This window comes from Diadema antillarum, unplaced genomic scaffold (assembly GCF_040938485.1).
Source record: "Diadema antillarum isolate AM-2024a unplaced genomic scaffold, OU_Dant_1.0 seq00000454_RagTag, whole genome shotgun sequence".
Taxonomy (NCBI): domain Eukaryota; kingdom Metazoa; phylum Echinodermata; class Echinoidea; order Diadematoida; family Diadematidae; genus Diadema; species Diadema antillarum.
Window position 1 is genome coordinate 129,333 of NW_027271426.1, and position 21,619 is coordinate 150,951.

General features: G+C 39.8%; 1 protein-coding gene across 1 annotated transcript; it reads right to left on the reverse strand.

Annotated features, from left to right (window-relative positions):
• Window positions 1-405: 405 nt before the first annotated feature.
• LOC139732849 (probable nuclear hormone receptor HR3) lies at window positions 406-8,479 on the reverse strand. The gene is made up of 5 exons (XM_071643689.1): window positions 8,137-8,479; window positions 7,249-7,334; window positions 5,011-5,149; window positions 3,717-4,673; window positions 406-644 (listed from the first exon to the last, which is right to left on the reverse strand). Exons 1-5 carry the CDS (start codon window positions 8,477-8,479, stop codon window positions 406-408), a joined length of 1,764 nt encoding a protein of 587 aa, XP_071499790.1.
• Between the last annotated feature and the right edge of the window lie 13,140 nt (window positions 8,480-21,619).

The following is a 21,619-nucleotide window of genomic DNA, read 5'->3' on the forward strand; positions in this document are numbered from 1 at the left end:
GAAAGCAATAAACGCGTACACCCCTGTTTTTTTTATTTTTATCAAGGTGCAGGCTCCGTTTAACAGAGCTTTTACAATCATCACGGGAAAATAACTGCAGCTTTTATGGCAGTTAGTTAAACAAGAAACACACAAACTCAGCATCAACCTACAGCAGAGGGTATTTTCTCTTGTTGCCATGGCAGCTGCAATTACGTAGCTTAGAATAATCACAAGTCTCTTCACGACCGGCACCAATGATCGTTAGTCGTTCTTCACTGTCAGCTGCGGGGAGAACACAAGGGGGGGGGGGGGGGGGGGCGATGGGGGCCGGGGGACGACGCCACTCTTGGAGGGGAGGTCCCAGGGAGCAAGATAATAATAATAAAAAAGATGGACATGAAGTAGAGCGCCCTCCGCGGTCACTCACTGGAAGACCTCCTGATGCAGGTCGCTGAACATGCCCGGCATCTTCATGTTGAAGGTGGAAACCATCTTCCGGTGCATGACGTTCATCTCACGGAGCATGGGGAGGACGATGAGGATGTGCATGAACGTGTCCTCGGGGTCGACGCGGCCGGAGTTGCGTACCTCCCATCGGAGGGCGTGCAGGACCTTGGTTTGGAGCGATGACACTAGATCACGCTGCTCGATCTCCTCTCCGTCTGGGTGTGGAAATATAAGACGGGGAGAAGAACATTACGGTGAAAGGTTTCCGTTCAGTCAGCCGCATTTCATCGCGATTGTGTGTGTATTTATGGTGTGTAATTCCGTATCTGCACTGCGATTGTATTTACCGTTTTATGGTTGTTCTTCAGATAAGATATCTTTAAGTACTCCAAATCAAGAAACATTTTTTTTTGACGTACAGTATCTTGATTTTGAAATACATTTGATGATAACGGAGTTACAATGTAGTTTTGTCTTCTCAGCGTTGGATGTTTATTGATTACATTATTCTTTCTTACAGGTCATGACAGAACGTTTGTTTTCACTCAGCAAATCCTCAGGCGTTGCTTGTCATTTATGAATGTTTGATATTTATGGAAATATGCGCTCTAAGAGCAAACTAATGTGTGAGACAGGCTGGTACAGAAATAATTATGTCAAGATGTTATTGTCGTGTCATTTCTGAACACAAGTCTATTATTTCCAGTCAAATATCAATGCTTTATCGACAAGAATGGTGAAAAGGCGAGAGATAGAAAGATAGAGAGAGAAGGCTTAACCTTAACTAGGCTGGGCTATTTAGGTAGATGATAGAGCCGGGGGGCTCCCAGGCCCCCCTCCGGATCTCGGCTGTTGACCGCGCGATCGCGACACATTGCCTATGATGTCATCTAAAGTGCCATGAAGTTAATAAAAAAAAATACAATTTATGCTAAATTATGCTAATTTATGCATAAAGATGCATGAAATCAGACAATTTGGTATAAATCACTAAAAGCTCCAAACAGGCAATTTTTTTTGTGCGAATATTCTTCTTAGTGTCCTTAGCAAATGTAAGAGAAAAAAATTGTGCCATCAGAAAAAAAATTTCTTCAGTATTTTATTGTTTTTTTTTAATTTCTTATGTATTTCTCTGTTTTTTCGACTCTATGTTTTTCATTGTTTTTTCGATGAAATTTGTCCGCGACATTGTTCCGAAGAAGAAAACATGTTATTAATTGATTTTAATCAATAAAATACGAAATTTGCCTTTAAGCACAGTTTGCATTGAAATTGACACAAATTCACATTTTTGAGCAATTTTTGGTCTGACATGTACGTACATATTTATGCGCAACTTTGGAACCGCGCGCCCGGGCATCGCAAATTTGGTGTCAAAAGATGCAGGAGACTCGAAATAAAAAAGTCATGAAACGTCGCGGCGATAGCTTTTCGCGATAGCGATACATCGCGCGGAACGTCGAGGGGGGGGGGGGGGCCTAGGAGGCCCCTCCCCCGGCCTAGTTAGGGTTAAAGACTCAATTTCTTGTTGTTTCGTCTAGAATTGATGTCCGCACCACATAGTATCTTCTCGTGAGTCCCCATGGCGCGTAATTACGCAGTTATTCCACCCCGGCTTACTGTATAATCGTGCATCATATGCGTTTTCTGCGAAAATCCCCACAATTATCACAATCGCTTCAAGAGGCAGCGAAGATATCATCATCTCTCATTACATGAGGATCAGAAAGGGTCAGACACAGTGTAACATATAAAAGAAAAGTTTATGCCTCCTGTATATTTCTTACCTGAAGTATTCTCTATGATTCCATTCTGACTTATGATTGGTGGGTCCCGACAGGGTATATCTTTAGAACGACAAGTATAAAGCAATGAGGATGCGGAATACGTTTCTTCTGTACATCGATATGAGCCTAGTGCTATATACCTCCATAATATTGGTGATATAATGTTGCAGGCATGGGAAAACAGGCAAAATGTTGTGAGTGTCACGCTACATGTGGTGGACACGACGGGTTCGCGGACGGCAGAGCGGCATGCATTACAAAGCGGCTTGGAGTCGCAGAACATTATAACGGGCAAACTTCCGATGGAGGTAGCCTTCATCGGTCGCTAGTTTATGAGGATGTAATGATCACCCTTTGGCCTTTGAACGAAAAACCAAAGCAACATGAGAATACTGTGGTTTTAGCTTTAGATTCATTATAAGGACCGTGTATTCTAATCTTGCCATGCATGCTTTATCAGCTGTACGCACAATGTACAAGTATGTAATGCCCATCCACCCATTTTGAAAAAAAAAAACCCGCACAATCCAGCTGAAATTGCTAAATTTTAGTTTTCTGATAGCGCTTTATCTTTTTCACCCTGATTAAAATAAATCTAATTTGTACCATAATCTTTGGTGTATGGCAAAGAACAACAAGAAAATCTGTCCATAAAGACATGATATTTCATATCAAAATAACAGTCTTCCTTAATTGGGGTAACTGCTACAGCATTAGCACCGCGCTCCCGAAGAGCCCCGCCGTCGGTATTAATCCCCCAATTTTCAGGTATCTGGTCATTTTTACACCTGGGCCCTGTTTCACAAAGCTGTTCGTAAAGTTACGAACAACTTATGAGCAACTGGTGATCGGTTCTTGTGCTGAATGATGGAAATTCTGATAAGTATAGCATATCAGAACTGATCACCAGTCAGTCGTAAGTTGTTCGTAACTTTACGAACAGCTTTATGAAAAAGGGCCCAGGGTGAGGAGGATATTGTAAGGAAGTATACACATGGCAGATAACGTATAGGCGTAGGGAGAGATTCGAACGCCGTGCCGTTTGTTAGTAAACCCAGACCCTTCCATTTCTACAGTCTTTATACCACACTTGGTGCGTCAAGGGATTTGTGTTCACAGTAAGCTGTGCCTGGTGACGAACAAGTCGCGACAGGACTGACGGCGAAACACGACCGATACGCGCAGATTATCGTCACCCGTTTGCAATATGGGCTCTTAGTCTGATGCTGTGCAATACTCCGTCTAAAAACCCGTCGTGGCTCTGTCACGTCGGGACGGCAGCCTTGTAATGGGATGCAATACATTCTTGCAATTAATGTATCAGGAAAGAAGGTAGATACACTCGGTACAATACCTTACCCCATGCAAACAATCTGCATACATTGTAAAGGGTAACGAAAGTCCCCGTTATGCATGAATTTTTTATCTTGCTAGTATGCCTCCCCAATAGTCATGCTACACTTATGTGTTTTTGACATGTAATCTAACGCAAGTGCTTACCAGGGGACAGGATTGACATGGCACACATGAGGCTGGTTTCCCGGGCAGATAGCCCCAGTCTCTGGAGCTTTTCGCTGAGCCTGAAGAGAGGGACAATTGTCTCACTGAAGGGCACCTGCCTTAGTAAGTCCACGGGGAGCAGGATGTGAGGGTCGCCCATAACGACGAAGAACCCGTTGGGGTCGATCAGATGAGAGGCATGGACCAGAACCATCTCGAACATGTTGTTCTTGATGAGCGCCGTGCGGTCCTCTATGGTCAGGTCGCAGAATCCTGGTAACCTCTTCGAGAAGCTGACCACTCTCCTGATGATGTCGGTCATGCACCCGAGCATGGTGTCCATCAGCGTGGGCGTGAACGCGATGACGACTTCGTGGCAGCCCTGACGCACGGAGGCCATGTCGAAGGCCGGCGGGGTCGGCTTGTTCGGGTCGTGCTTGCACTGGAAGATGAAACTCTCCTCGCGCGCCTTGTGGATGCTGGTGATCAGCTGCTCGATCTGCGGGTCCTCGGGGATGCTGAACCAGGCGGTGGCTGGGGACGGCAGCGGGACGGACGAGAAATCGTGCCATTGTAGTGACTGGTGCGACATGGGAGATGTGATGGGCGTGGCCGTCCTCTCCTCGTCCTCCGATTTGCAGAGTCTCTTCGCTCGCTGGTCCTCGTCGAGGGAGGTGTGCGTCGTCAGGGCGGCAGCGGCTGCGGCCGGACTGTGCTGCGGGAAGTCGTGACGGGAGCCTCGGTCTGCAGACTCATTGTGCAGGGAAAACTCGCTGTAGCTGGACGAGGCTGGTGAGCAGATTTGCTTGGGCGTGGTCGAGTGGTAGGAGACATCGTCCGGACTGCACACCGGGCTGTCCAGCCCCGAGTCGGACGACGACGACTTGGTGCAAGTTTTGGGCTTGTTCAACGCAATTTGCGCTTTGAGCTGCTTCGAGCGACGGCCCAGCTTCGATGCTGTGGTACAGCGAAAAAACAGATTGCACAAAAGAGAAAAGAATGAGCGACAAGCACCTCTGAGCATACTCCTAGTTTAATTGACAAACTTACCTAAATTCATCTTTCTTAATCACTTCTGCAACAGCTTCCGCTCCTGCGCATTACTATTAATCTATAAAAAGTGATTCCTTTCTCTCTTTCTTTTGTAAATTTTCTAAATTTTGTTGTTGTGTTTGCCCTCTTGGATGGCCTACAGGAGCCAGCAACTATCCATACCAGTTTCAGTGTTTACCTTTTTGTGAAATTGTCTACCTGTTGGTGGAATTGCTTGCTTGTTTCCTACCTCACCACTCACCTTTCTTGGACATGCCGACCGCTAGACACTTCTTCCATCGGCAGTACATGCATCGGTTCCTCGTCTCCTTGTTGATTGCGCATTGCTTGGTAGGGCAGTTGTAACTCGTGTGGTTCTGGCTGGCCCGCGCGAAGAAACTCTGTGAAACGCACACAAGAAGACTCAAAGTATTAGTGCGTCCCCTCCCCTGTACTACACTTATTTCAACACGGCAAGAGCCTGCTCACCACTGAAAAATAAATAAGAAGTTGTTCTGTTTTTTTTTTTTTTATTCAGCTAGACCATGCGTCAAAGCAGACATGAAATCAAATCTAAAAAAAGACATAGGTATAAGACAGGAAAACCTGAGATGAATTAAACACAAATGCAATCTGACAAGCTTGCACACAATGATAATGGGCGATTCAATCGAATGCACAATGTTAAAACCGGTTAAAATTTACATGTTTCTTTGTTTACAGTCCAGCTCAATGTCAAGGAATATACATGGAGCTAAGTTGCTCCATGGTATACATCTAAAGCTCATGAAACTGCTCCTTTAGTTGCTATGGCAACATCGTTCTCCTTTCTCGTTTATCATCGTCATTGATTTTTGTGTGACGTAGCACGGCTTCTGAAGAATTGCCAGACGTTGGTGGCGCCAGCGCCAGAAAACCTTGTGATATTATCAGCTTACGTATATAAGCATTCAGGAAAACAGCAGCAACAACGACAACACGAGGCCAGAACCATTCTTGCACTAATGAACCGGGTTAAAGGGAAACTCGAGATCACAACCCTGCTGTCTTTTCACAACAATTCCTATCAGGCATGTAAAGTGCTACGTTCAACAAACAGAGAAGCGGAAGTTCCAGTGACGTCTGACATAAATGAGGATGCGTAGAATTTTGTAAGTTTGGAATGCATACAGGAAATATACTGATATTATCAATATATTCACAATTCCATTTGCAGACTAGAGAAATACGACAAGTTGATGATATCTTTGCCTCAAACCACTTACCTCTTCAGTTACCTACTAGTATACGTTTTGGTCAAATGTTCGGCAACTTCATTTGTCTATTATCATAAAATTACGTTAAATCATGTTTGCAAGTTTTTTGAAGCCATGATACTAACAGTTCAGTCTAATTTAAACATGACTGTGCAAAACATGAAAGCTTGTGAAATTAATAGGTCTCATAAGCTCCTTATTTCTTTTCTTTTTCTATGTTCGATTGACAAAGTTAATGAGCGGATGTTTTGCTTTAGATTTCCACATCGGTGTCATGCTTGACTAAACTTGGTCAACAAGCCATGAACTGGAATGAGGTGGAGACCATGTGAAAGAGATAGAGAGAAGAGAGGGTGGGAGTGATAGACATAAAAAAAATAGGTCTGTGTTACAAGAAAAAAGAAGGAAAGGAAAACCGCTGGCTGTCTAGCTGATTATGATATTCCGCATATTAGTTTTAATGAGCTCGTACAGTGCGCCTCATAGGACGTATTGCCCTATCGCACATCCTTACGTAATTTCGAGTTCACATTAACTTCTAATGGAAGCGCCCCCTGCCACCAAGTGAACTGTCTCGTCAATAGGGCCATTTTACTATGACCATGAAGCTATATAATGTTAACGGGACATAAAAGAAAGGCTTGTGATTTTTTAAAGCACAATCTCTTTCAATGTTGTATTATTATCGGTTGGGTGCTGCAATAAATAGTAATGTGGCCTTTACTTGCACTGCGAATTAAGTGCAGGTGTATGCAGGTACGTTTTTCTGAGGTCTTCAAAACGCTGTCAACACTGGACTGAGTATCAAGGCCACAGCAACAACCATAACAAACAAACAAACAAACACACATGCAAACAAACAAACAAACTGAGCAAACCGCTCGGTGCATCAATTTATCAGGAATTTTACAACGTATCAGGTGGTGTAGCTGCAGTTCTCGCAGACGCGCCTATGCCATAAGCAAAGCCGAAATTTGCCTGTAACTATTTCACTTGTTCACACGGTAACGACGGTTATTGAGCTTTATAATAGCACGATTTGCGAAAATCTCTGTGCGAAGTGGACACATCATAATTTAGACATACGCAGAAAACCCAAAACAGCCCCAAAGTCTACTTGCAAATAGGCCTTGGCACGGGGCACTTGTTCGTGCTTACTTCACACTATGATCCCCTTACTAAGTCTATTATTCAGTCTCAGGATCTAGAGACAATAATACTGCTTAATATTCTGTCGCCCTTACCTTACATCCTTCGCATGAGAGGATGCCGTAATGAAACGTGTTAGATTTCTCTCCACACACCCAACACGTATCCTCGCTCTTGTTTCCTGCATGGGAATAAGGCAAATCACATGTTATGATTAATCTTACCGTTGTCTGCAGGTAGAAAGAAAAAGAGAAGGAGAAGGAGGCAAGTCTACGACAATTGGGATGTATCAAGAACACAGCGTCTGAGAGAGAAAACGCGCTCCTGGTTTCAAACGAAGACACAATAAAAAACATACGGGTGGATAACAAACAAAATACAACTTTTTCGTCGTTCTGTCGCCAGGTGATGTCGCCTCTTGCACACTCAAATAGTTTGAAATCGTCCTCTGAAAATACACTCTTTCATCATTTTGTTTTGTTTGTTGTTGGTTTTTTTATTCGTGATCAGCATTATGATCTGAGCTAATGATGTACTTTGTATATGCGCTGGAAGTGTATTGGCGCAAAAGAGAGACGGACCCAGCTAATATAATGAGGGATCTAAGCCCAGCAGCTTGAGGAAATTGCAATGAATTTACTATCAACAAAACAGTCTTTTATCCATTTAGATATTCATCTTCATTTTTAACATTCTCCTTTCCAAATCCTCTTGCAAAATTTGTAGATCTAAAAAAGAAAGCAAAACAAAAACAAAACAAACAAACAAACAAACAAACAAACAAACAAACAAACAAACAAACAAACAAAAACGCTGGCAAGAATTTAAAACCTCCTATGAAAGCTGAAACGAATACGTTGTATTGCATCAGTCACCTCACAGGCGTACCGTGGTCATTGGTGGTAGAGATGAGAGTATGTGACCATAATATATTTATTAACGACAGGACATCACATTAATGAATATTAACGAAAAATCCTCACGATGTGATGGAGTGAACTGAGTGCAGAGACCTCTGACGTCATTACCGGTTTCGGTCAGGTGCGGAGCGCTGGATGACGTCAGCACATTCCCGCCGGCGCTCGAGGTCGTCTTCCACGTGGGGCTTTCTGGAAGACTCGACGACACCGACGTGGCGGCCGCGGTGTCTCTCCCCGTTGGCGGCTGGTGCGAAGACAGTGGCGGCGACTGCTCGAACCTCATTTTCTCGGACTTCAGGGATGGGCAACTGGAAACGGCCTCCCGGCCCTCCGATTTGACCGTGCCCGGTATTCTTTCAAACGCCTTCTGATGATGCGGGAGAGAGGTTAGGAAAGCTGTCTCCATAGCAACGCGCGCTTCCTCTGACGTCCCAGTAGATTCGTTATTTAGCAGTGGGGTGGAATATGACATCACTTTCCATTCCACACTCAAAGTTGCCCATGCAGACTCGCAACCCACCCGAACCAATGGGGCACATGAGTTGGTAGAGTGACGTGAGGATGGTCTGTCGATTCTGCAGAATTGAAAAATGAAATAAGTTTGGTTTCTTTTTTTCAATGATTTAACCAACAGGATAAAGCATACATTAAATTCTCAAATTACAAACGCACACATACAGCTTCATAAAACCACTTCTGTGCGAACTATTAACAGACATAATAAGCTATATAGTCATGGGGGAGGCAATTTCAATCTGTCATAATTGTGATAATCTTCAAAACATTATATTTCAAGAACAATTCCTCATCTCATCATGAAGTACTGAGGTGCTCTTCGAATTGAATATGTCCTGCCATCGAGAAACAAAAATCCATGCATAAGGTCTGGAGATGGCTGAGGCATTCATTGCGGAGTAATCTCCGGCACATCTCCATCGTTTACTCACGCTGCATTAGATATTAATTATCCACCTATATTACCACTTTGATATTGTCTTACTACCTTTAGTCATTATTTTGTCTTCCACACAAACCAAACACAAGCACTCTCACCCAAACGCACACATGCACACACGTGCATGGAACACATCAACAACACCATCAATAACAACAACAACGACGACGACGACGAAGACGACGCCGTGGTCGTAAATGCATAGGGTGATAGAAGTACATTGATCTCTTCCAGCTACACAAAGTAAAAGTCAGTGAAGTACTGAACATCTGTACTAGGTTTACAGCCTGCGCATCCAGAGGCATTGGCATAAGTTGAACATAAGGGGCACCAGTACTTCCATACACAAATGAATTTTCAGTCTGTATAGCTCACACTGCCCTGAAATAACAAAGTAAAATGCTATTATGATAATCTTGTCCACATTTTCCATCGCTTGCGTGAGAGATAGTTTGCGAAAAGAGATGTGCAAACTAAACGGGACATTTCTTTTTTAATAATGGCTTCGAAAATGAGTAAACCCACTGGTCTCCTTTCAAGCTAGTTAGTATACTATGGGCGTGGCGCCGGCGAGGGCTTGAGAAGCGTAAAAAGGTGTATAACATTAAAAAAAAAAAGTGTCTAAAGTTACAAATATGCTACACGTAAAACATGCAGGAAAATTAATGTCGAAACCTCTCAGATCACAGGACAGTTAGAAGGGCGAAAGGAATATGACCAAGCTCAATGATATGACTGACTAAAGAGGAGTGGAGGTGGGGGTGGAGATCTGACAGATCGCTAGTTTCATGGTCGTTCGTGTCGTCACGACTACGAAGAGGTCGCCAACGAAATCAGGTCTCAGTTGCGTAACAAATGCCTTATTATAAATAAGTACGCTCTTTTCTGAGAGTGAGTATCATCGGCGCGTACAAGTTGATCTTTGATAAAGTGAGAAGATTCCACAGCTTTCTCATGTCGTGTCCAATCTAACCCTTTCGGTGTTGAAGACTTTGGAGAGTGTGTACGACGCTATGGGGTTTTCTGTACCAATCAGCACTCAAAGCTCAAAAAGGGTTTAACGAATAAAATCTACTGCTCTCATAATGGTTGCTAGATCTTACTTTCTGTATGAAGGTCACCTTGACGATGCATGTTTCGGTAATATCGGCTTTCATGTTAACTGTTTGTTGCTACATTGCATCAATGTTTTATTTCATTGTAATGGCATAATGAATGAACGGAGGATACAGAGAAAATATGAATATGAATATGATGATGATGATAATAATAATAATAATAATATAATAATAATAATAATAGTAATGGAGTCTTTTTATGAGCCTTGTCTGTCACACAGTGACATCACTGGCGCAAGAAGGTGAGACCTATTTTTGACATTGCAATGTTCATCATTACGTAAGAGCCACAACTGAAAAGAAATTAGCACCAGAGTTACTGGAATAAAGAGGTCTTGAGTTGAATGAATGAAACAGGGGTTGGATCAAGTTCAGATTTATTAATGAAATACGTCTTTGATGAAGACCACCATTTAGGCCTATACTGTTCTACACAATTCAAATATTGACCAAATACAACAATGACAGCACAGCATAGAAGAAACTAAAAACAATACCAAAACAACAGTGACAGAATATGTCGAACAGCTAAGTTGTTTCTCTCTCGGTCAAAATAAAGTAGAAGAGGTAATCAAATTAATCGTCTGAAAGTCTTGTCTCTTTCTCTCTTTATTTTTTTTTTCGGGAGAGGGCGTCCTTGGCTGCAATCCAATTTGGCGATTCGTTACAAGGCGATGAGGCAGGCCACAATCAAACCTCATGTGAGCTAGGGTATACATAGGGTAACGGTGTTATATTATCGTTATATTATCAGAGAATCAGTTCAATAAGGGGTAACTATCAACGGGTCTGAAAAGGAAAGGCACTGGGCAGATACGTATAACTGTAATTCATGGTATATACACGCATTAATGTATGATGAGAGATGGGAGGGAGCATTGTCTAGTATGGTCATAAGTGTATACTACGACCTTGATCTATTTTCTTGACCATAAAATCACATCTGTATGTATCATCATGTACATGTCAGGGTACAATGTTGTATGGATGGCATAATGATTCTGTGGCCTACATTATGTGTACATATATACATATATACATAGGTCGTATACATATACATACATATAATATATATATATATATATATATATATATATATATATATATATATATATGAAGAGATTGTTCGCAAAAACCGAGAAGTCCATTTTGAAGAATTTGAAGTACGATCTCTGTCATAAAGTACAAAATAATACCTTTTAAATGATATATTGGTCACTACATATAAAGGTACATTTTTGAAGTTATGGTCAAAAGAAGCAAAAATTTCTTATTATTCTCTTTATTTTTCTTGACCTTTAATCGCAAATATCTCCATTTGGCAAATATGGACTTATCGGTTTTTGCGAACAAACTCTTCATATATATATATATATATATATATATATATATATATATACACTGTTTTTTTTATTCTGTATTGAGTTTAAGCAATGCGTATTCTTTTAATATACTGTACTTTTCTACTTTTGTATGTAACTTTGTATATATATATTTTTTTATGCCGGGCCCCTTTGTAAATCATTTTTTTTTTTTACTGAAAGAGCTTTTTATACCCTGTGAAAATAGAACGGAATAAATAAATAATAATCGTAAGAACGGAAAACAATCCATCAAAATGTTTATGGAGAAAAATGTAATCAACTATGTAAATACTCTATTCCATGTACATGGATAAATAATGCACTTGGTGGTAACAGTGCTTCGATATCCATAAAGAACGAAATAAAGTTAAACTTTTATAGGCAACAGCTCTACCAAAATTTTTTTGTGTGACGACGTCCTCAACTCATTATTGGTTTGTAATAATTAAGCTATACCAGCTAAAATTGGCGTCTCTATTTAACATCATATCGGTACAACTCTGATTGATGTGAAGAATCTAATAATATTTCATCTCTTTGAAGCAAAATAATGTTATCAAAATCTTGTATGTATGGCTTCCTAAGTCTATGTGCAATTACTTCATCTAATTAGCATATATTATGGATGTGCTTGTGACCGGCTTAACCTTTCACTTGAAAACACACTGATGTTAAAATTCTTTGCATAAGTGTATATATACCAACTATTATATGCATAATATATATCATCCTGTGGTCAAGTTCCGGCTTTCGTCTTGTCGCGGACGCGTGTGAAACACGGGGTTTGGAGAAATTGTCGCCCCTGTCGCGGAGTGCCTGCTTGTGTCAATCACAGCATAAACATAGCATTGTCCCCAGCGCGCGGGGGAATGGGTCAGTTTCCAGTTGGGGGCCTCTTCGCCCTCAAAGGACGTGGACAGTCCAGCATGGTACAGAGTCGCTCAAAAAAAAAAATAGGGACAGAAAGAACAAAGATAATTTAGTAAAGGAGCAGGCCAAAAGATATGGTTTCTGAAAAGAGCAGGTAATGATTCTCCTCCGAAGGTCTTCAACGCGTCCCACCTGTGTTAATTGGCGTTTGGTATCACCAATTTATGCATTTATAATCACAAGTGATGACATCCGCCCTTTGTGTCGGTTTTGACAGCTGTTCACGTTTGTTTGTGCGCATGCGCGTGAGCTTCTTTCTCCCTTTTTCTCAGTGTGTATCCATTTTCGCTTAAAAAAAAGAAAGATTTTAGAGAAAATTCCGTTCTAATAATATGACATCATGGGAACACTGTGTTCATGTGGATTTTCGTCACTGTTTGTCTTTCGTGAATACTAGTAGAGTGTTTCAGACACATACTGTTTTAAAGAAGTTATATCAAATCGACCACGCAGAAAGAAAGCACCATGATAAAGGCCGACGTAGGCTAATGAGATGAGACAGTAATATCGTGGTGGTCTGTTGATTAACTATACAAGAAAAAAGAAAAAAAGAAGAGACTTTGTAGACAAAGTGGCGCTGAACTTTAGATCCAAAGATTTACATTTAGCTGAATGATTAAAGTCGACCGAATTAAATACTACGAACTCCTTAGTATCACGAATTATCATTGCCGTTATCAACAGACAGGTTACCAATCACATAGATGGACGCAATTCTCTGCAGTGTGAGGTATACTCACGGTAACGCATTGATTTACAATCTACAATGCCCTCAGAAATCCGAGGTTGTTGTAACGAAGTATTTGAGTGCATACGGAAAAAAAAACTTCGGCAAAGTAAATATGAGGCATTAGTAAACATGAGGAAAAAAATTAACTGATTTGCTACAGATGGAAATACAGAATCAGCATTTCTGACATGCCGTTTTCCTCTCACCATAAAATATCGCAAAGTCCATCAACCCATTCGAAGACACACGAACAAGTATCATACATTATTAACAATCGAATCCAAAACACAAAACCTCTAACAAAAAGGCGCATTAGTGACTGTAGAGTATTGACAGAAGAGAATCCGCAAAATGGCATGAAGCTGTTTGCCCAAGGTCAACAACATGTTCCTGGAAACATCGATTAAAGGACCTATGCGGTGCAATGCATATCGACTTAAGTTGGTTCACCATATTCTCAACATTAGTTATGTGGCAAAATAGATAACTAAATACATTCCATATACAGTATTCTATAGTAAAAACTTTACTCTTTTTCTTCAGATTATACTTGGATACGCCCATAAAATTCTTTTACACCAAGATTTTGCTTGTGACCTCATCTGTCAATCAATGCTGAAGTACTATGATTAACAAAAACCACTGGAAGGCACATTCAAGACCGAGCATACAATGTAACTTTCATGTTTCCCTGCAATGTCTGTTCTTCGTCATATTAAGCCGTATTCACACGTACAAAATAACGGGATGACGATCGCGCCCCGAATTTCGAGATTTTTTTGCAATCGTTCACTCGGACAGAAATAAGCCGCTAATTGCCGATCGATAAGTCGATAAATCTATTGTTCTTGCGTCTCACAGTGGTGTGGTGCGCACGCTGTTGTGACGGGCACTTCATACCGTCACCGCAGTGCAAATTAGATAATTGGCTAATTCAGAAATAAGCGCAAGATTTCTAGGATTTGCATCGCGATACTGATCGCGCTAATTTGTGGGTTTTCAGTGTCTACACGGGCAAACATCTCGAGATTTGTATGCCGTTAATTGTATTTTTTGTAAGTGTGAATTCTCTTATACTATCCATGGAAACATTCAAGTTATGCTCAGTGGAGAGGAAGGCACATTCAATTTCTTTTTTTGTTAGACATATTAGTACCTTTAATAGCAATGATTGACAAATGAGGTCATCAGCAGAAACTTGGTTTGGAAGTTTGGTTGGCTGTTTGTTTTGGGAGGGGGCGTATTCAGGTAATCTGAAGAAAAACAGTAGAAAAACTAATATAAAAGATATGGAAGGTGTTAGCTTTTGATATTCGTTTTGCCACATATGCGATGTTGAGGGCATCATGAATCAGCGCAAGTCAACATGCATTTGCATGAATACATAGTTCCTTTAACCATAGTAACACGTCACAACCTCTTTAAAGTGTAGATTTCGGTTTCATAAAAAATATGGTCGTCAACTTTGAGTTTCAAGCAAACGAAGTTCGCTGGGATGCTTGGCAATCAAAATAATGAACCAACAGATCGATTGATTGCGTGCAACATTTGTTAATCAAAAACCTGAAACAGTCGTCTTTAATAAGTTGATTGTGATGCACAGTCAAAATTTACTCTGGCAATGTGCCACCAACCCTTCTGTTTTTGCAAGGACAGTCACTGAATGTTCCCCCTAATGTTGACCTTTACTTGTAGTTCAGACGTCTTTTTTCTTTCTTTCTTTTTTTTTGTCTCATCAGTTAATCACGATTGCCGACTATAGATCGAGAAGGTTCGACAAAAGAAGAATGGTTTATGCTTGCCGGACATTACCCTCTGGTACGAGATATCTCAGGATTCGAAAAAAAAGAAAGAAAAAGATTCGAGCACTTATCATTAAACGATAAATGTTATCCTATCCAAACATCTTTAAAGTGCGTGGCCAACTCTCCGAACCGACGGAAATTTCTACTGCAGCAAACAAGAAGAAATCAAGGTAGCTTTCGCGAATCAGACAATATATATATAATATTACATAATTATATATATATATATATATATATATATATATATATATATCTCAGTTAATCACGATATATATATATATATATATATATATATATATATATATATATATTTATTTGTTTATTATATATATATATATATATATATATATATATATATATATATATATATATATATACACACTCCTATGTTTATACATGTGAGCGTGGTGGCGCTTTAGAAAACAAAATATATTTTTCTTGACAAAGTTCTTTCACTCCAAATGGAATTTACGAGATATTGTATTCTCCAAGGTATGCTCTACAATATAAGATGAAAAAAGACGATGATAATACCAGTAGTATTCTGAATTCACTTTATTTGTAAAATCAAAAATATCTTACAAGTGTTTTTTTTTTCCTTTTTATGACCCACTGTTTACATGACAGGTGAGTCAGAAGGTGAACAAAACCGGGGACGTGTAAAAAGGGAGAGACGTAGAAATCCGTGCGACTGGTCATCTAGACTGACCATCGAGGCACTGACCCCTGAGCTCAAATAATGATAATTGTGCCAAGGCGCACGTTTGCATTGACTGGAAGCTGTCTCAGTCTGCACAAATAAGAAGAGAGAGAGAAAAGTCCCCCAGAAAAAACAACCACACACACATACCGTGTACACCCACAAACCCACACACACACATACACGCACACACATACTCACACACACAAACACGCACACACTGGTCACAGGCAAATTTCACGCACAGAAGAGAATTAGCATAAATACATCGGACTATAAACGGATAGCCATCAGAGGTAGCTAGCTGGAAGGAGTGAATTTTCGGTCAATGGCGCGCCCAATAGGCTTCGTGTTTCTTCGCCCCTAGGTCAGATCTGGTCAAATCCTCATACCGCCTGCACTTTTTGACATCCAGGCACGCCGAAGGGAGGGTGCACAGTATAATTGTACAAGCTGGCTGGAACTCGCGAATTCAACGAGCTAATCTTATGTCGACCGTGTTATACGGCGATACATTTGGGAGACGTGTCACACGTAATTTGCACGATAATTCCGCACGATATTAATGCACGAATCCGCCATCGTTCGTTTCTTAGAACACCGCTAAAATTATGATCAATTCATTTGATTTCTTCAGGGAGGACAGTGAAATAACATCCGTACATTACAAAATACATCAGGAAATTATTTTAGGCAACATTTGAAGGGAAAAGTTTGGGCCTTGTTAATCTGTTGATGGTCAGAGCGATAGCCTAAATGCATGGCGTCTGGTAGGCGCCATTAAAAAACAAACAAACAGATGCTTTGGTCATTGTGACTGCTACGAAGCAACCGTAAATGTTATCATCTAATCTCTACACCTATAGCCTCGTTATTACAGAATTACGAAAAAATCATAATTAATCTAAACTTTATTTGTGATAACAAAACAAACGCGGCTTCTTCGGTCCTGTTCTGTCATTGAGTATGCCATACAGAAGAAGGCTTATGTAAATGCCCTGTATAGCCAAAACTTGAATTGAAAATCGAAATGTGTGAAGAGAGCCAGTTCGTGGAAGCGAAAGACATGATGTATGCAGCTTTTTACGCTAGCAATGCTACAGTGACGAGACCAGAGCTACCACATGCGATGTTATATTATATGCCAGGTTAGGATATAGGATATATTGACAGGTTAGTTGCCATGCACATCTTTTTGTTTTCTTAAAAAATCATTAAAGAATATCGTCATGGAACTTCTTGATATAAATAGATAAGGTCTTATGCGGACATCTTTTTCTCAACATATGAATAAAATCAAACAAAAACAAACAAGCAAACAAAAACACGCACGCACGCACACACACACACACACACACACACACACACACACACACACATGTGAAAGAGATAAGGAAGAAAGCTATGGAGTGTCGCTCCACCCTTTACGCCACCCTGACATAGCTACTCGGTATATAATGATGCAAGGTGTGGCATCTACACCTCCTTTGACAAACTCAATATTAATGAAAACTATAATCGCGACAATAAGCTGTTGTTGAAGGACATCACGTGACGAGAATGGTAGGCGGCGCCTCGTCCAATCGCACGTCGTTACTTTCGTTGCCATGGAAATCTCAGAATGATTTATGATGTATGTTAAATGCATTAAAAGGCATTATTTACCCTTGGCAGATAAAACAAAAACCCAGCTTTAGCGCTTCAGAACATTTCTAAATTGTGAGTTAGGGATAGAAACAACCAAAGTAAAAATGCTAATCTGTATAATCAATGTTAAGTATTGTTAAATGCACAAAATGTGAACAACAGCTATGATAAAACTGTTTCTAGAATAAACTATCTACAGTTGTGGTTTATTAAGAAAAATAGTGATATCTCCTTATATTTTAGGTATTATTGCAAAAGTCTTATATGGTAGGATGTTTTGTGATACAACTGACCTACATGCATCAAATGTGATAACTAAAACATTTTTTTTTTTAATCTCTGGTCCCAATGGTAAACAATACCTTTTAAGCTTATAGGCCTATTAATGCATTCAGGCATTATTTCACAATGATCCATTCTCTTTAACACGACTACAATGAGACTTCGTTATTGCTTTGGAACCTTTCATTTCCACATCCAGCTATCTTTTAGACCTTTTGTACTGATAAGATTATATCTAGTTCAGTACGATGATAAATGATGACGGATTTTTAAACCCAAATTTTTTATCTCCCCCCCCCCCCCGAACGCTTTATGGAGAGGGATGAAGTAGAAAGAAGAAATGCAGCGTACAATATGTGTACCATAAATGCAGAACCAAACTCATTCATAATACTTTTTGAACAGAAATGTCTTGAGAGCAGTTTTAAACTTTAACACTGTGGGAGCTTCTTTTATATAACACGAAACAGCGTTCCACAGTGTGGGAGCAGCATGGGCAAAAATATATATATGTATGGATATATATCTACAAATGTTTCTTTTGTGCTTACAGTTAGACTTTTTAATTCCTTACACTTTTGTTTGTTTGTTTTTTGTATTTCGCTGATAAAGCTGGATCTTGTTCTGTAGTCCATGAATGTTACAAAATGGAGTATACTGCAAGTGACTACGGGTTAAACCGAGTGACGGCAAAGTAGGCACGTGGGGCTCTCACGGCATTAGCTGCAATGGGATGACAACCTTGAGAAAAATAATTAAAGAATTTTTAGACTTTAAGATTGCCTAGAGTGCATCTGAGAACTAGCTCAATATTACGACCATTTCTCTGTCATATTTGACAATAACAAATAAAAGACAAATACAGCTCTAACTTTATTACATGGGAAAACGAAGCAAGATATTGTGTCTTCTTCTTGACAAGCTATTATACACGGGCTAATATACGCGTCGTAATACAATGAGTGCCAGAATCTGTAAGCTTTCCTGCGGCATCGTGCGACCGTGAAAAAGGATTTCTTTTAATCAGATGTTCCTTCAGCGGCTGAGGCCGATCAACTGCAAAGGGTGAATATCAGTCCAACACGTATTATAAGCCTGTGGGGGTGGAATTGAAACATTATTAAGTTGCTTTTCCTTTTTTCTCTGGTGAGGATTGCGTAACCCAAGATCTTCCCTCTTATATTCACAATGGCTCAGCCACTGCAATCTGTACTCCCTGTGGCATTGTGTGTTCATTGCTTCCTTAGAAACTTGGCAGTACACAATGATATTATGATTATTTTGGTTTTTCATCTCAGATATTTTCTTTTCAAACATGAAGAAGTAGCATGCGTCAGCATAGTAATAGTGGTATAAGGTAGTTGTATAAATTCACAGTAGGAGTAGTTGTTTTGTAGTATAGTAGCAGTAGTAGGAGTAGTAGTAGTAGTAGTAGTAGTAGTAGTAGTAGTTGTTGTTGTTGTAGTGAACTGCAGCGAGGTATCATATGTATGTTATATCAGTTTCTCAGAAATCGTGGATTTTTTTAAAGCGGAGGAATGGTGAATCATTGGTACATGAATGATTTACAGTAACGGCGCTAACGGATCAAGAGCAGTATCTCGATCCTTTCGCACCATTCTGTGATATCATGTAACATGTGCTTATTCATTTCCTTTATACATTTATCTAATTATCTATTTATTGAATCACTCGTCTGTTTATGTACCTACAATATTGTATTCATTTATCTGTCTAATGGGGGTGAAAAGCTGTTCTATACTCAAAAGCGTTGTCCAGGTTTTACTCTGTATATATGCCAATAGCGCCGACTTGTGCACAAGTTGCTGTGCCTTATCATTATTAAGCATTTACAGATGAAACAAAAAATACAGCTTCAGTGCTTCAAAATAGTTTTAAAATCTGAGTTAGGGATATAAACAACCAATGTAAATGTTTTAATCAATACAATCATATCGTTAAGTATACAATTTATGTGAACAATAGTTACAATAAAATTGTTCTTAGACTAAGCCGTCTATATAGTTATGGTTAAGTGAGAAAAATAGTGATATTTCCTTACATTTTAGGCATTATTGCGAAATTTGAGTATGGTAGTATGTTCTGTGATACAACTCAGGGGCGGATCCAGGAATTCCGTAAGGAGGGGGCGCGTTTACAAAATTTAAAGAGAGGCGCACGCACCTCTCCCCCAATTGTTTTCTTTTTATTTCTTTTGCTTCAACAAAAAATAAAGGGGGGGGGTGGCGTGCGCCCGGTGCGGTCCTCCCTCGATCTGCCACTGCAACTGACCTACACACAATGCATCAAATGTGATATCTCAAACACTTTTTAAATCACAGCTCCAAATTGTAAACAATACCTTTAAAACATCGCATCTACAGTGCGCACAAATCTGTTTTATTTCACATCCGGAATTAATATTTTTTTAAAGGGTCACATTGACTGATTAGCGTTTAGCCTTTGCAGTGCAACGAACAAAACGTTCACAATTTCGAGAGATGGAGGAGGAAACAGTGAAACTGATGTCTCCGGAGAGATGTTTTTTGGGGGTTGGGGGAAGAGAGAATGAATAACAGAAGAAGATATCATTAATGAGACATCTCGCAGCGTAACGCTCCCCTTGCGCTTCTTTCCGTGGAATTGCAGCGGTGTAGAGCTAATTGGAACCCCGCGGGAGCTCTCCCCTCCTGCAACCTTGGAAACATACAGCACAAAAAAGTGTTACGCAATCCCCTGTGAATGTGATTCATACGCAGATTTTGTTGCGCACATCTGCGTCACACTTTATACAAACAATCTCGGAGTATACAAAAATTTAAAAAACAACAACAACAACAACGAAAATGGCTAATGGAATCGAAGAAGGTACCCCGTAACGACAAGTACAGGAAATGAAAACAAAACAAAGCAAAATAAAGCAAAAAAGCAAAAGCAAATGGCGGCAAAATTGATGTTCAGCAACTTGATAATAATCTCCGCACTTTTGTGTGTGTGTGTTTTTTTTTTAAAATATAAATTGGTCCTTGGAAAAAAAAATTACTACAGAAGCTTGTGAAATTAGTTTTCACAAAATGCGAAGACAGAAATCAGCCAAAGTGATAACGTAAATGAATAAGGGGGGGGGGGGGGGGAGCGTGGTTTTCCGTGAAACCAGAAGTTTAGTATTTGGTAGTTTGAAAGGTTGAAGGACAGTACAGCAGACATGTAATATTGATAATGATATTACTTTTTCTTCAAAACTTAAAAGAAAAAAGTCATAATTAAGGCGGAATTATTCCAAAGAAAACTCGTAACTCATTCAGAGCACGATGCGGAAACACCGGCCAAAAATAAATAAATAAATAGAATTACATGATGCGGCGTCCAAAACGCTTATGACATTCTTTTTTTTTTCTTTTTCTTTGATGAAGCGTAAACAGGGAAAAAAAGACTACAAACATATACCAAGCAACAGTGTAGTTTTTGTATTTACTATTGGAATGATTATAGAAGACATACTTCAGAAAATTACTTTCACAACAAGCCCTGCTCAAAGTATTTGAATGTATTTTTCATTTCTTTCTATGATAAATATCGGAACAGAAATAGGATGAATAAGCGAGAGAGAGAGAGAGTATAATTTATGCAATATAATGTTAATATAATTGTATGTATTGATTATATCATTGATTTTGACGGAGCATTGTCCAAAGGAGTTTGCATGTGAGCTTATCATTTTTTTCACACACGCATGCTTAGAAATGTCAGTATAGATTGTATAGGATGTACATAAGGATGGCGGAAAGGGGGTGGGTGGGTGACGGGAAAATCTTCTCTACTAGGCTACTTAAAGAAATTATGATGGCGACGTTTCACGGACATCCTGTGCGTCAATAATCTACTGCAATGACGATCAACGTATGTGCATGCATACGTAAAGAATACATACATGTACATACATATCTATTTATATTCACGAACACGCAATCGACATATTATATACATTAGATGTGCCCATGCATAAAACATTTCG

Coding starts and splice junctions, on each gene's coding strand:
- LOC139732849 (XM_071643689.1), bottom strand. CDS start 8,479: ATGGAGACAGCTTTCCTAACCTCTCTCCCGCATCATCAGAAGGCGTTT. Junction 5,150..7,248: donor TCTCATGCGAAGGATGTAAG/GTAAGGGCGACA, acceptor TGCGTTTCACAG/AGTTTCTTCGCGCGGGCCAG. Junction 645..3,716: donor CATGTCAATCCTGTCCCCTG/GTAAGCACTTGC, acceptor TTCCACACCCAG/ACGGAGAGGAGATCGAGCAG.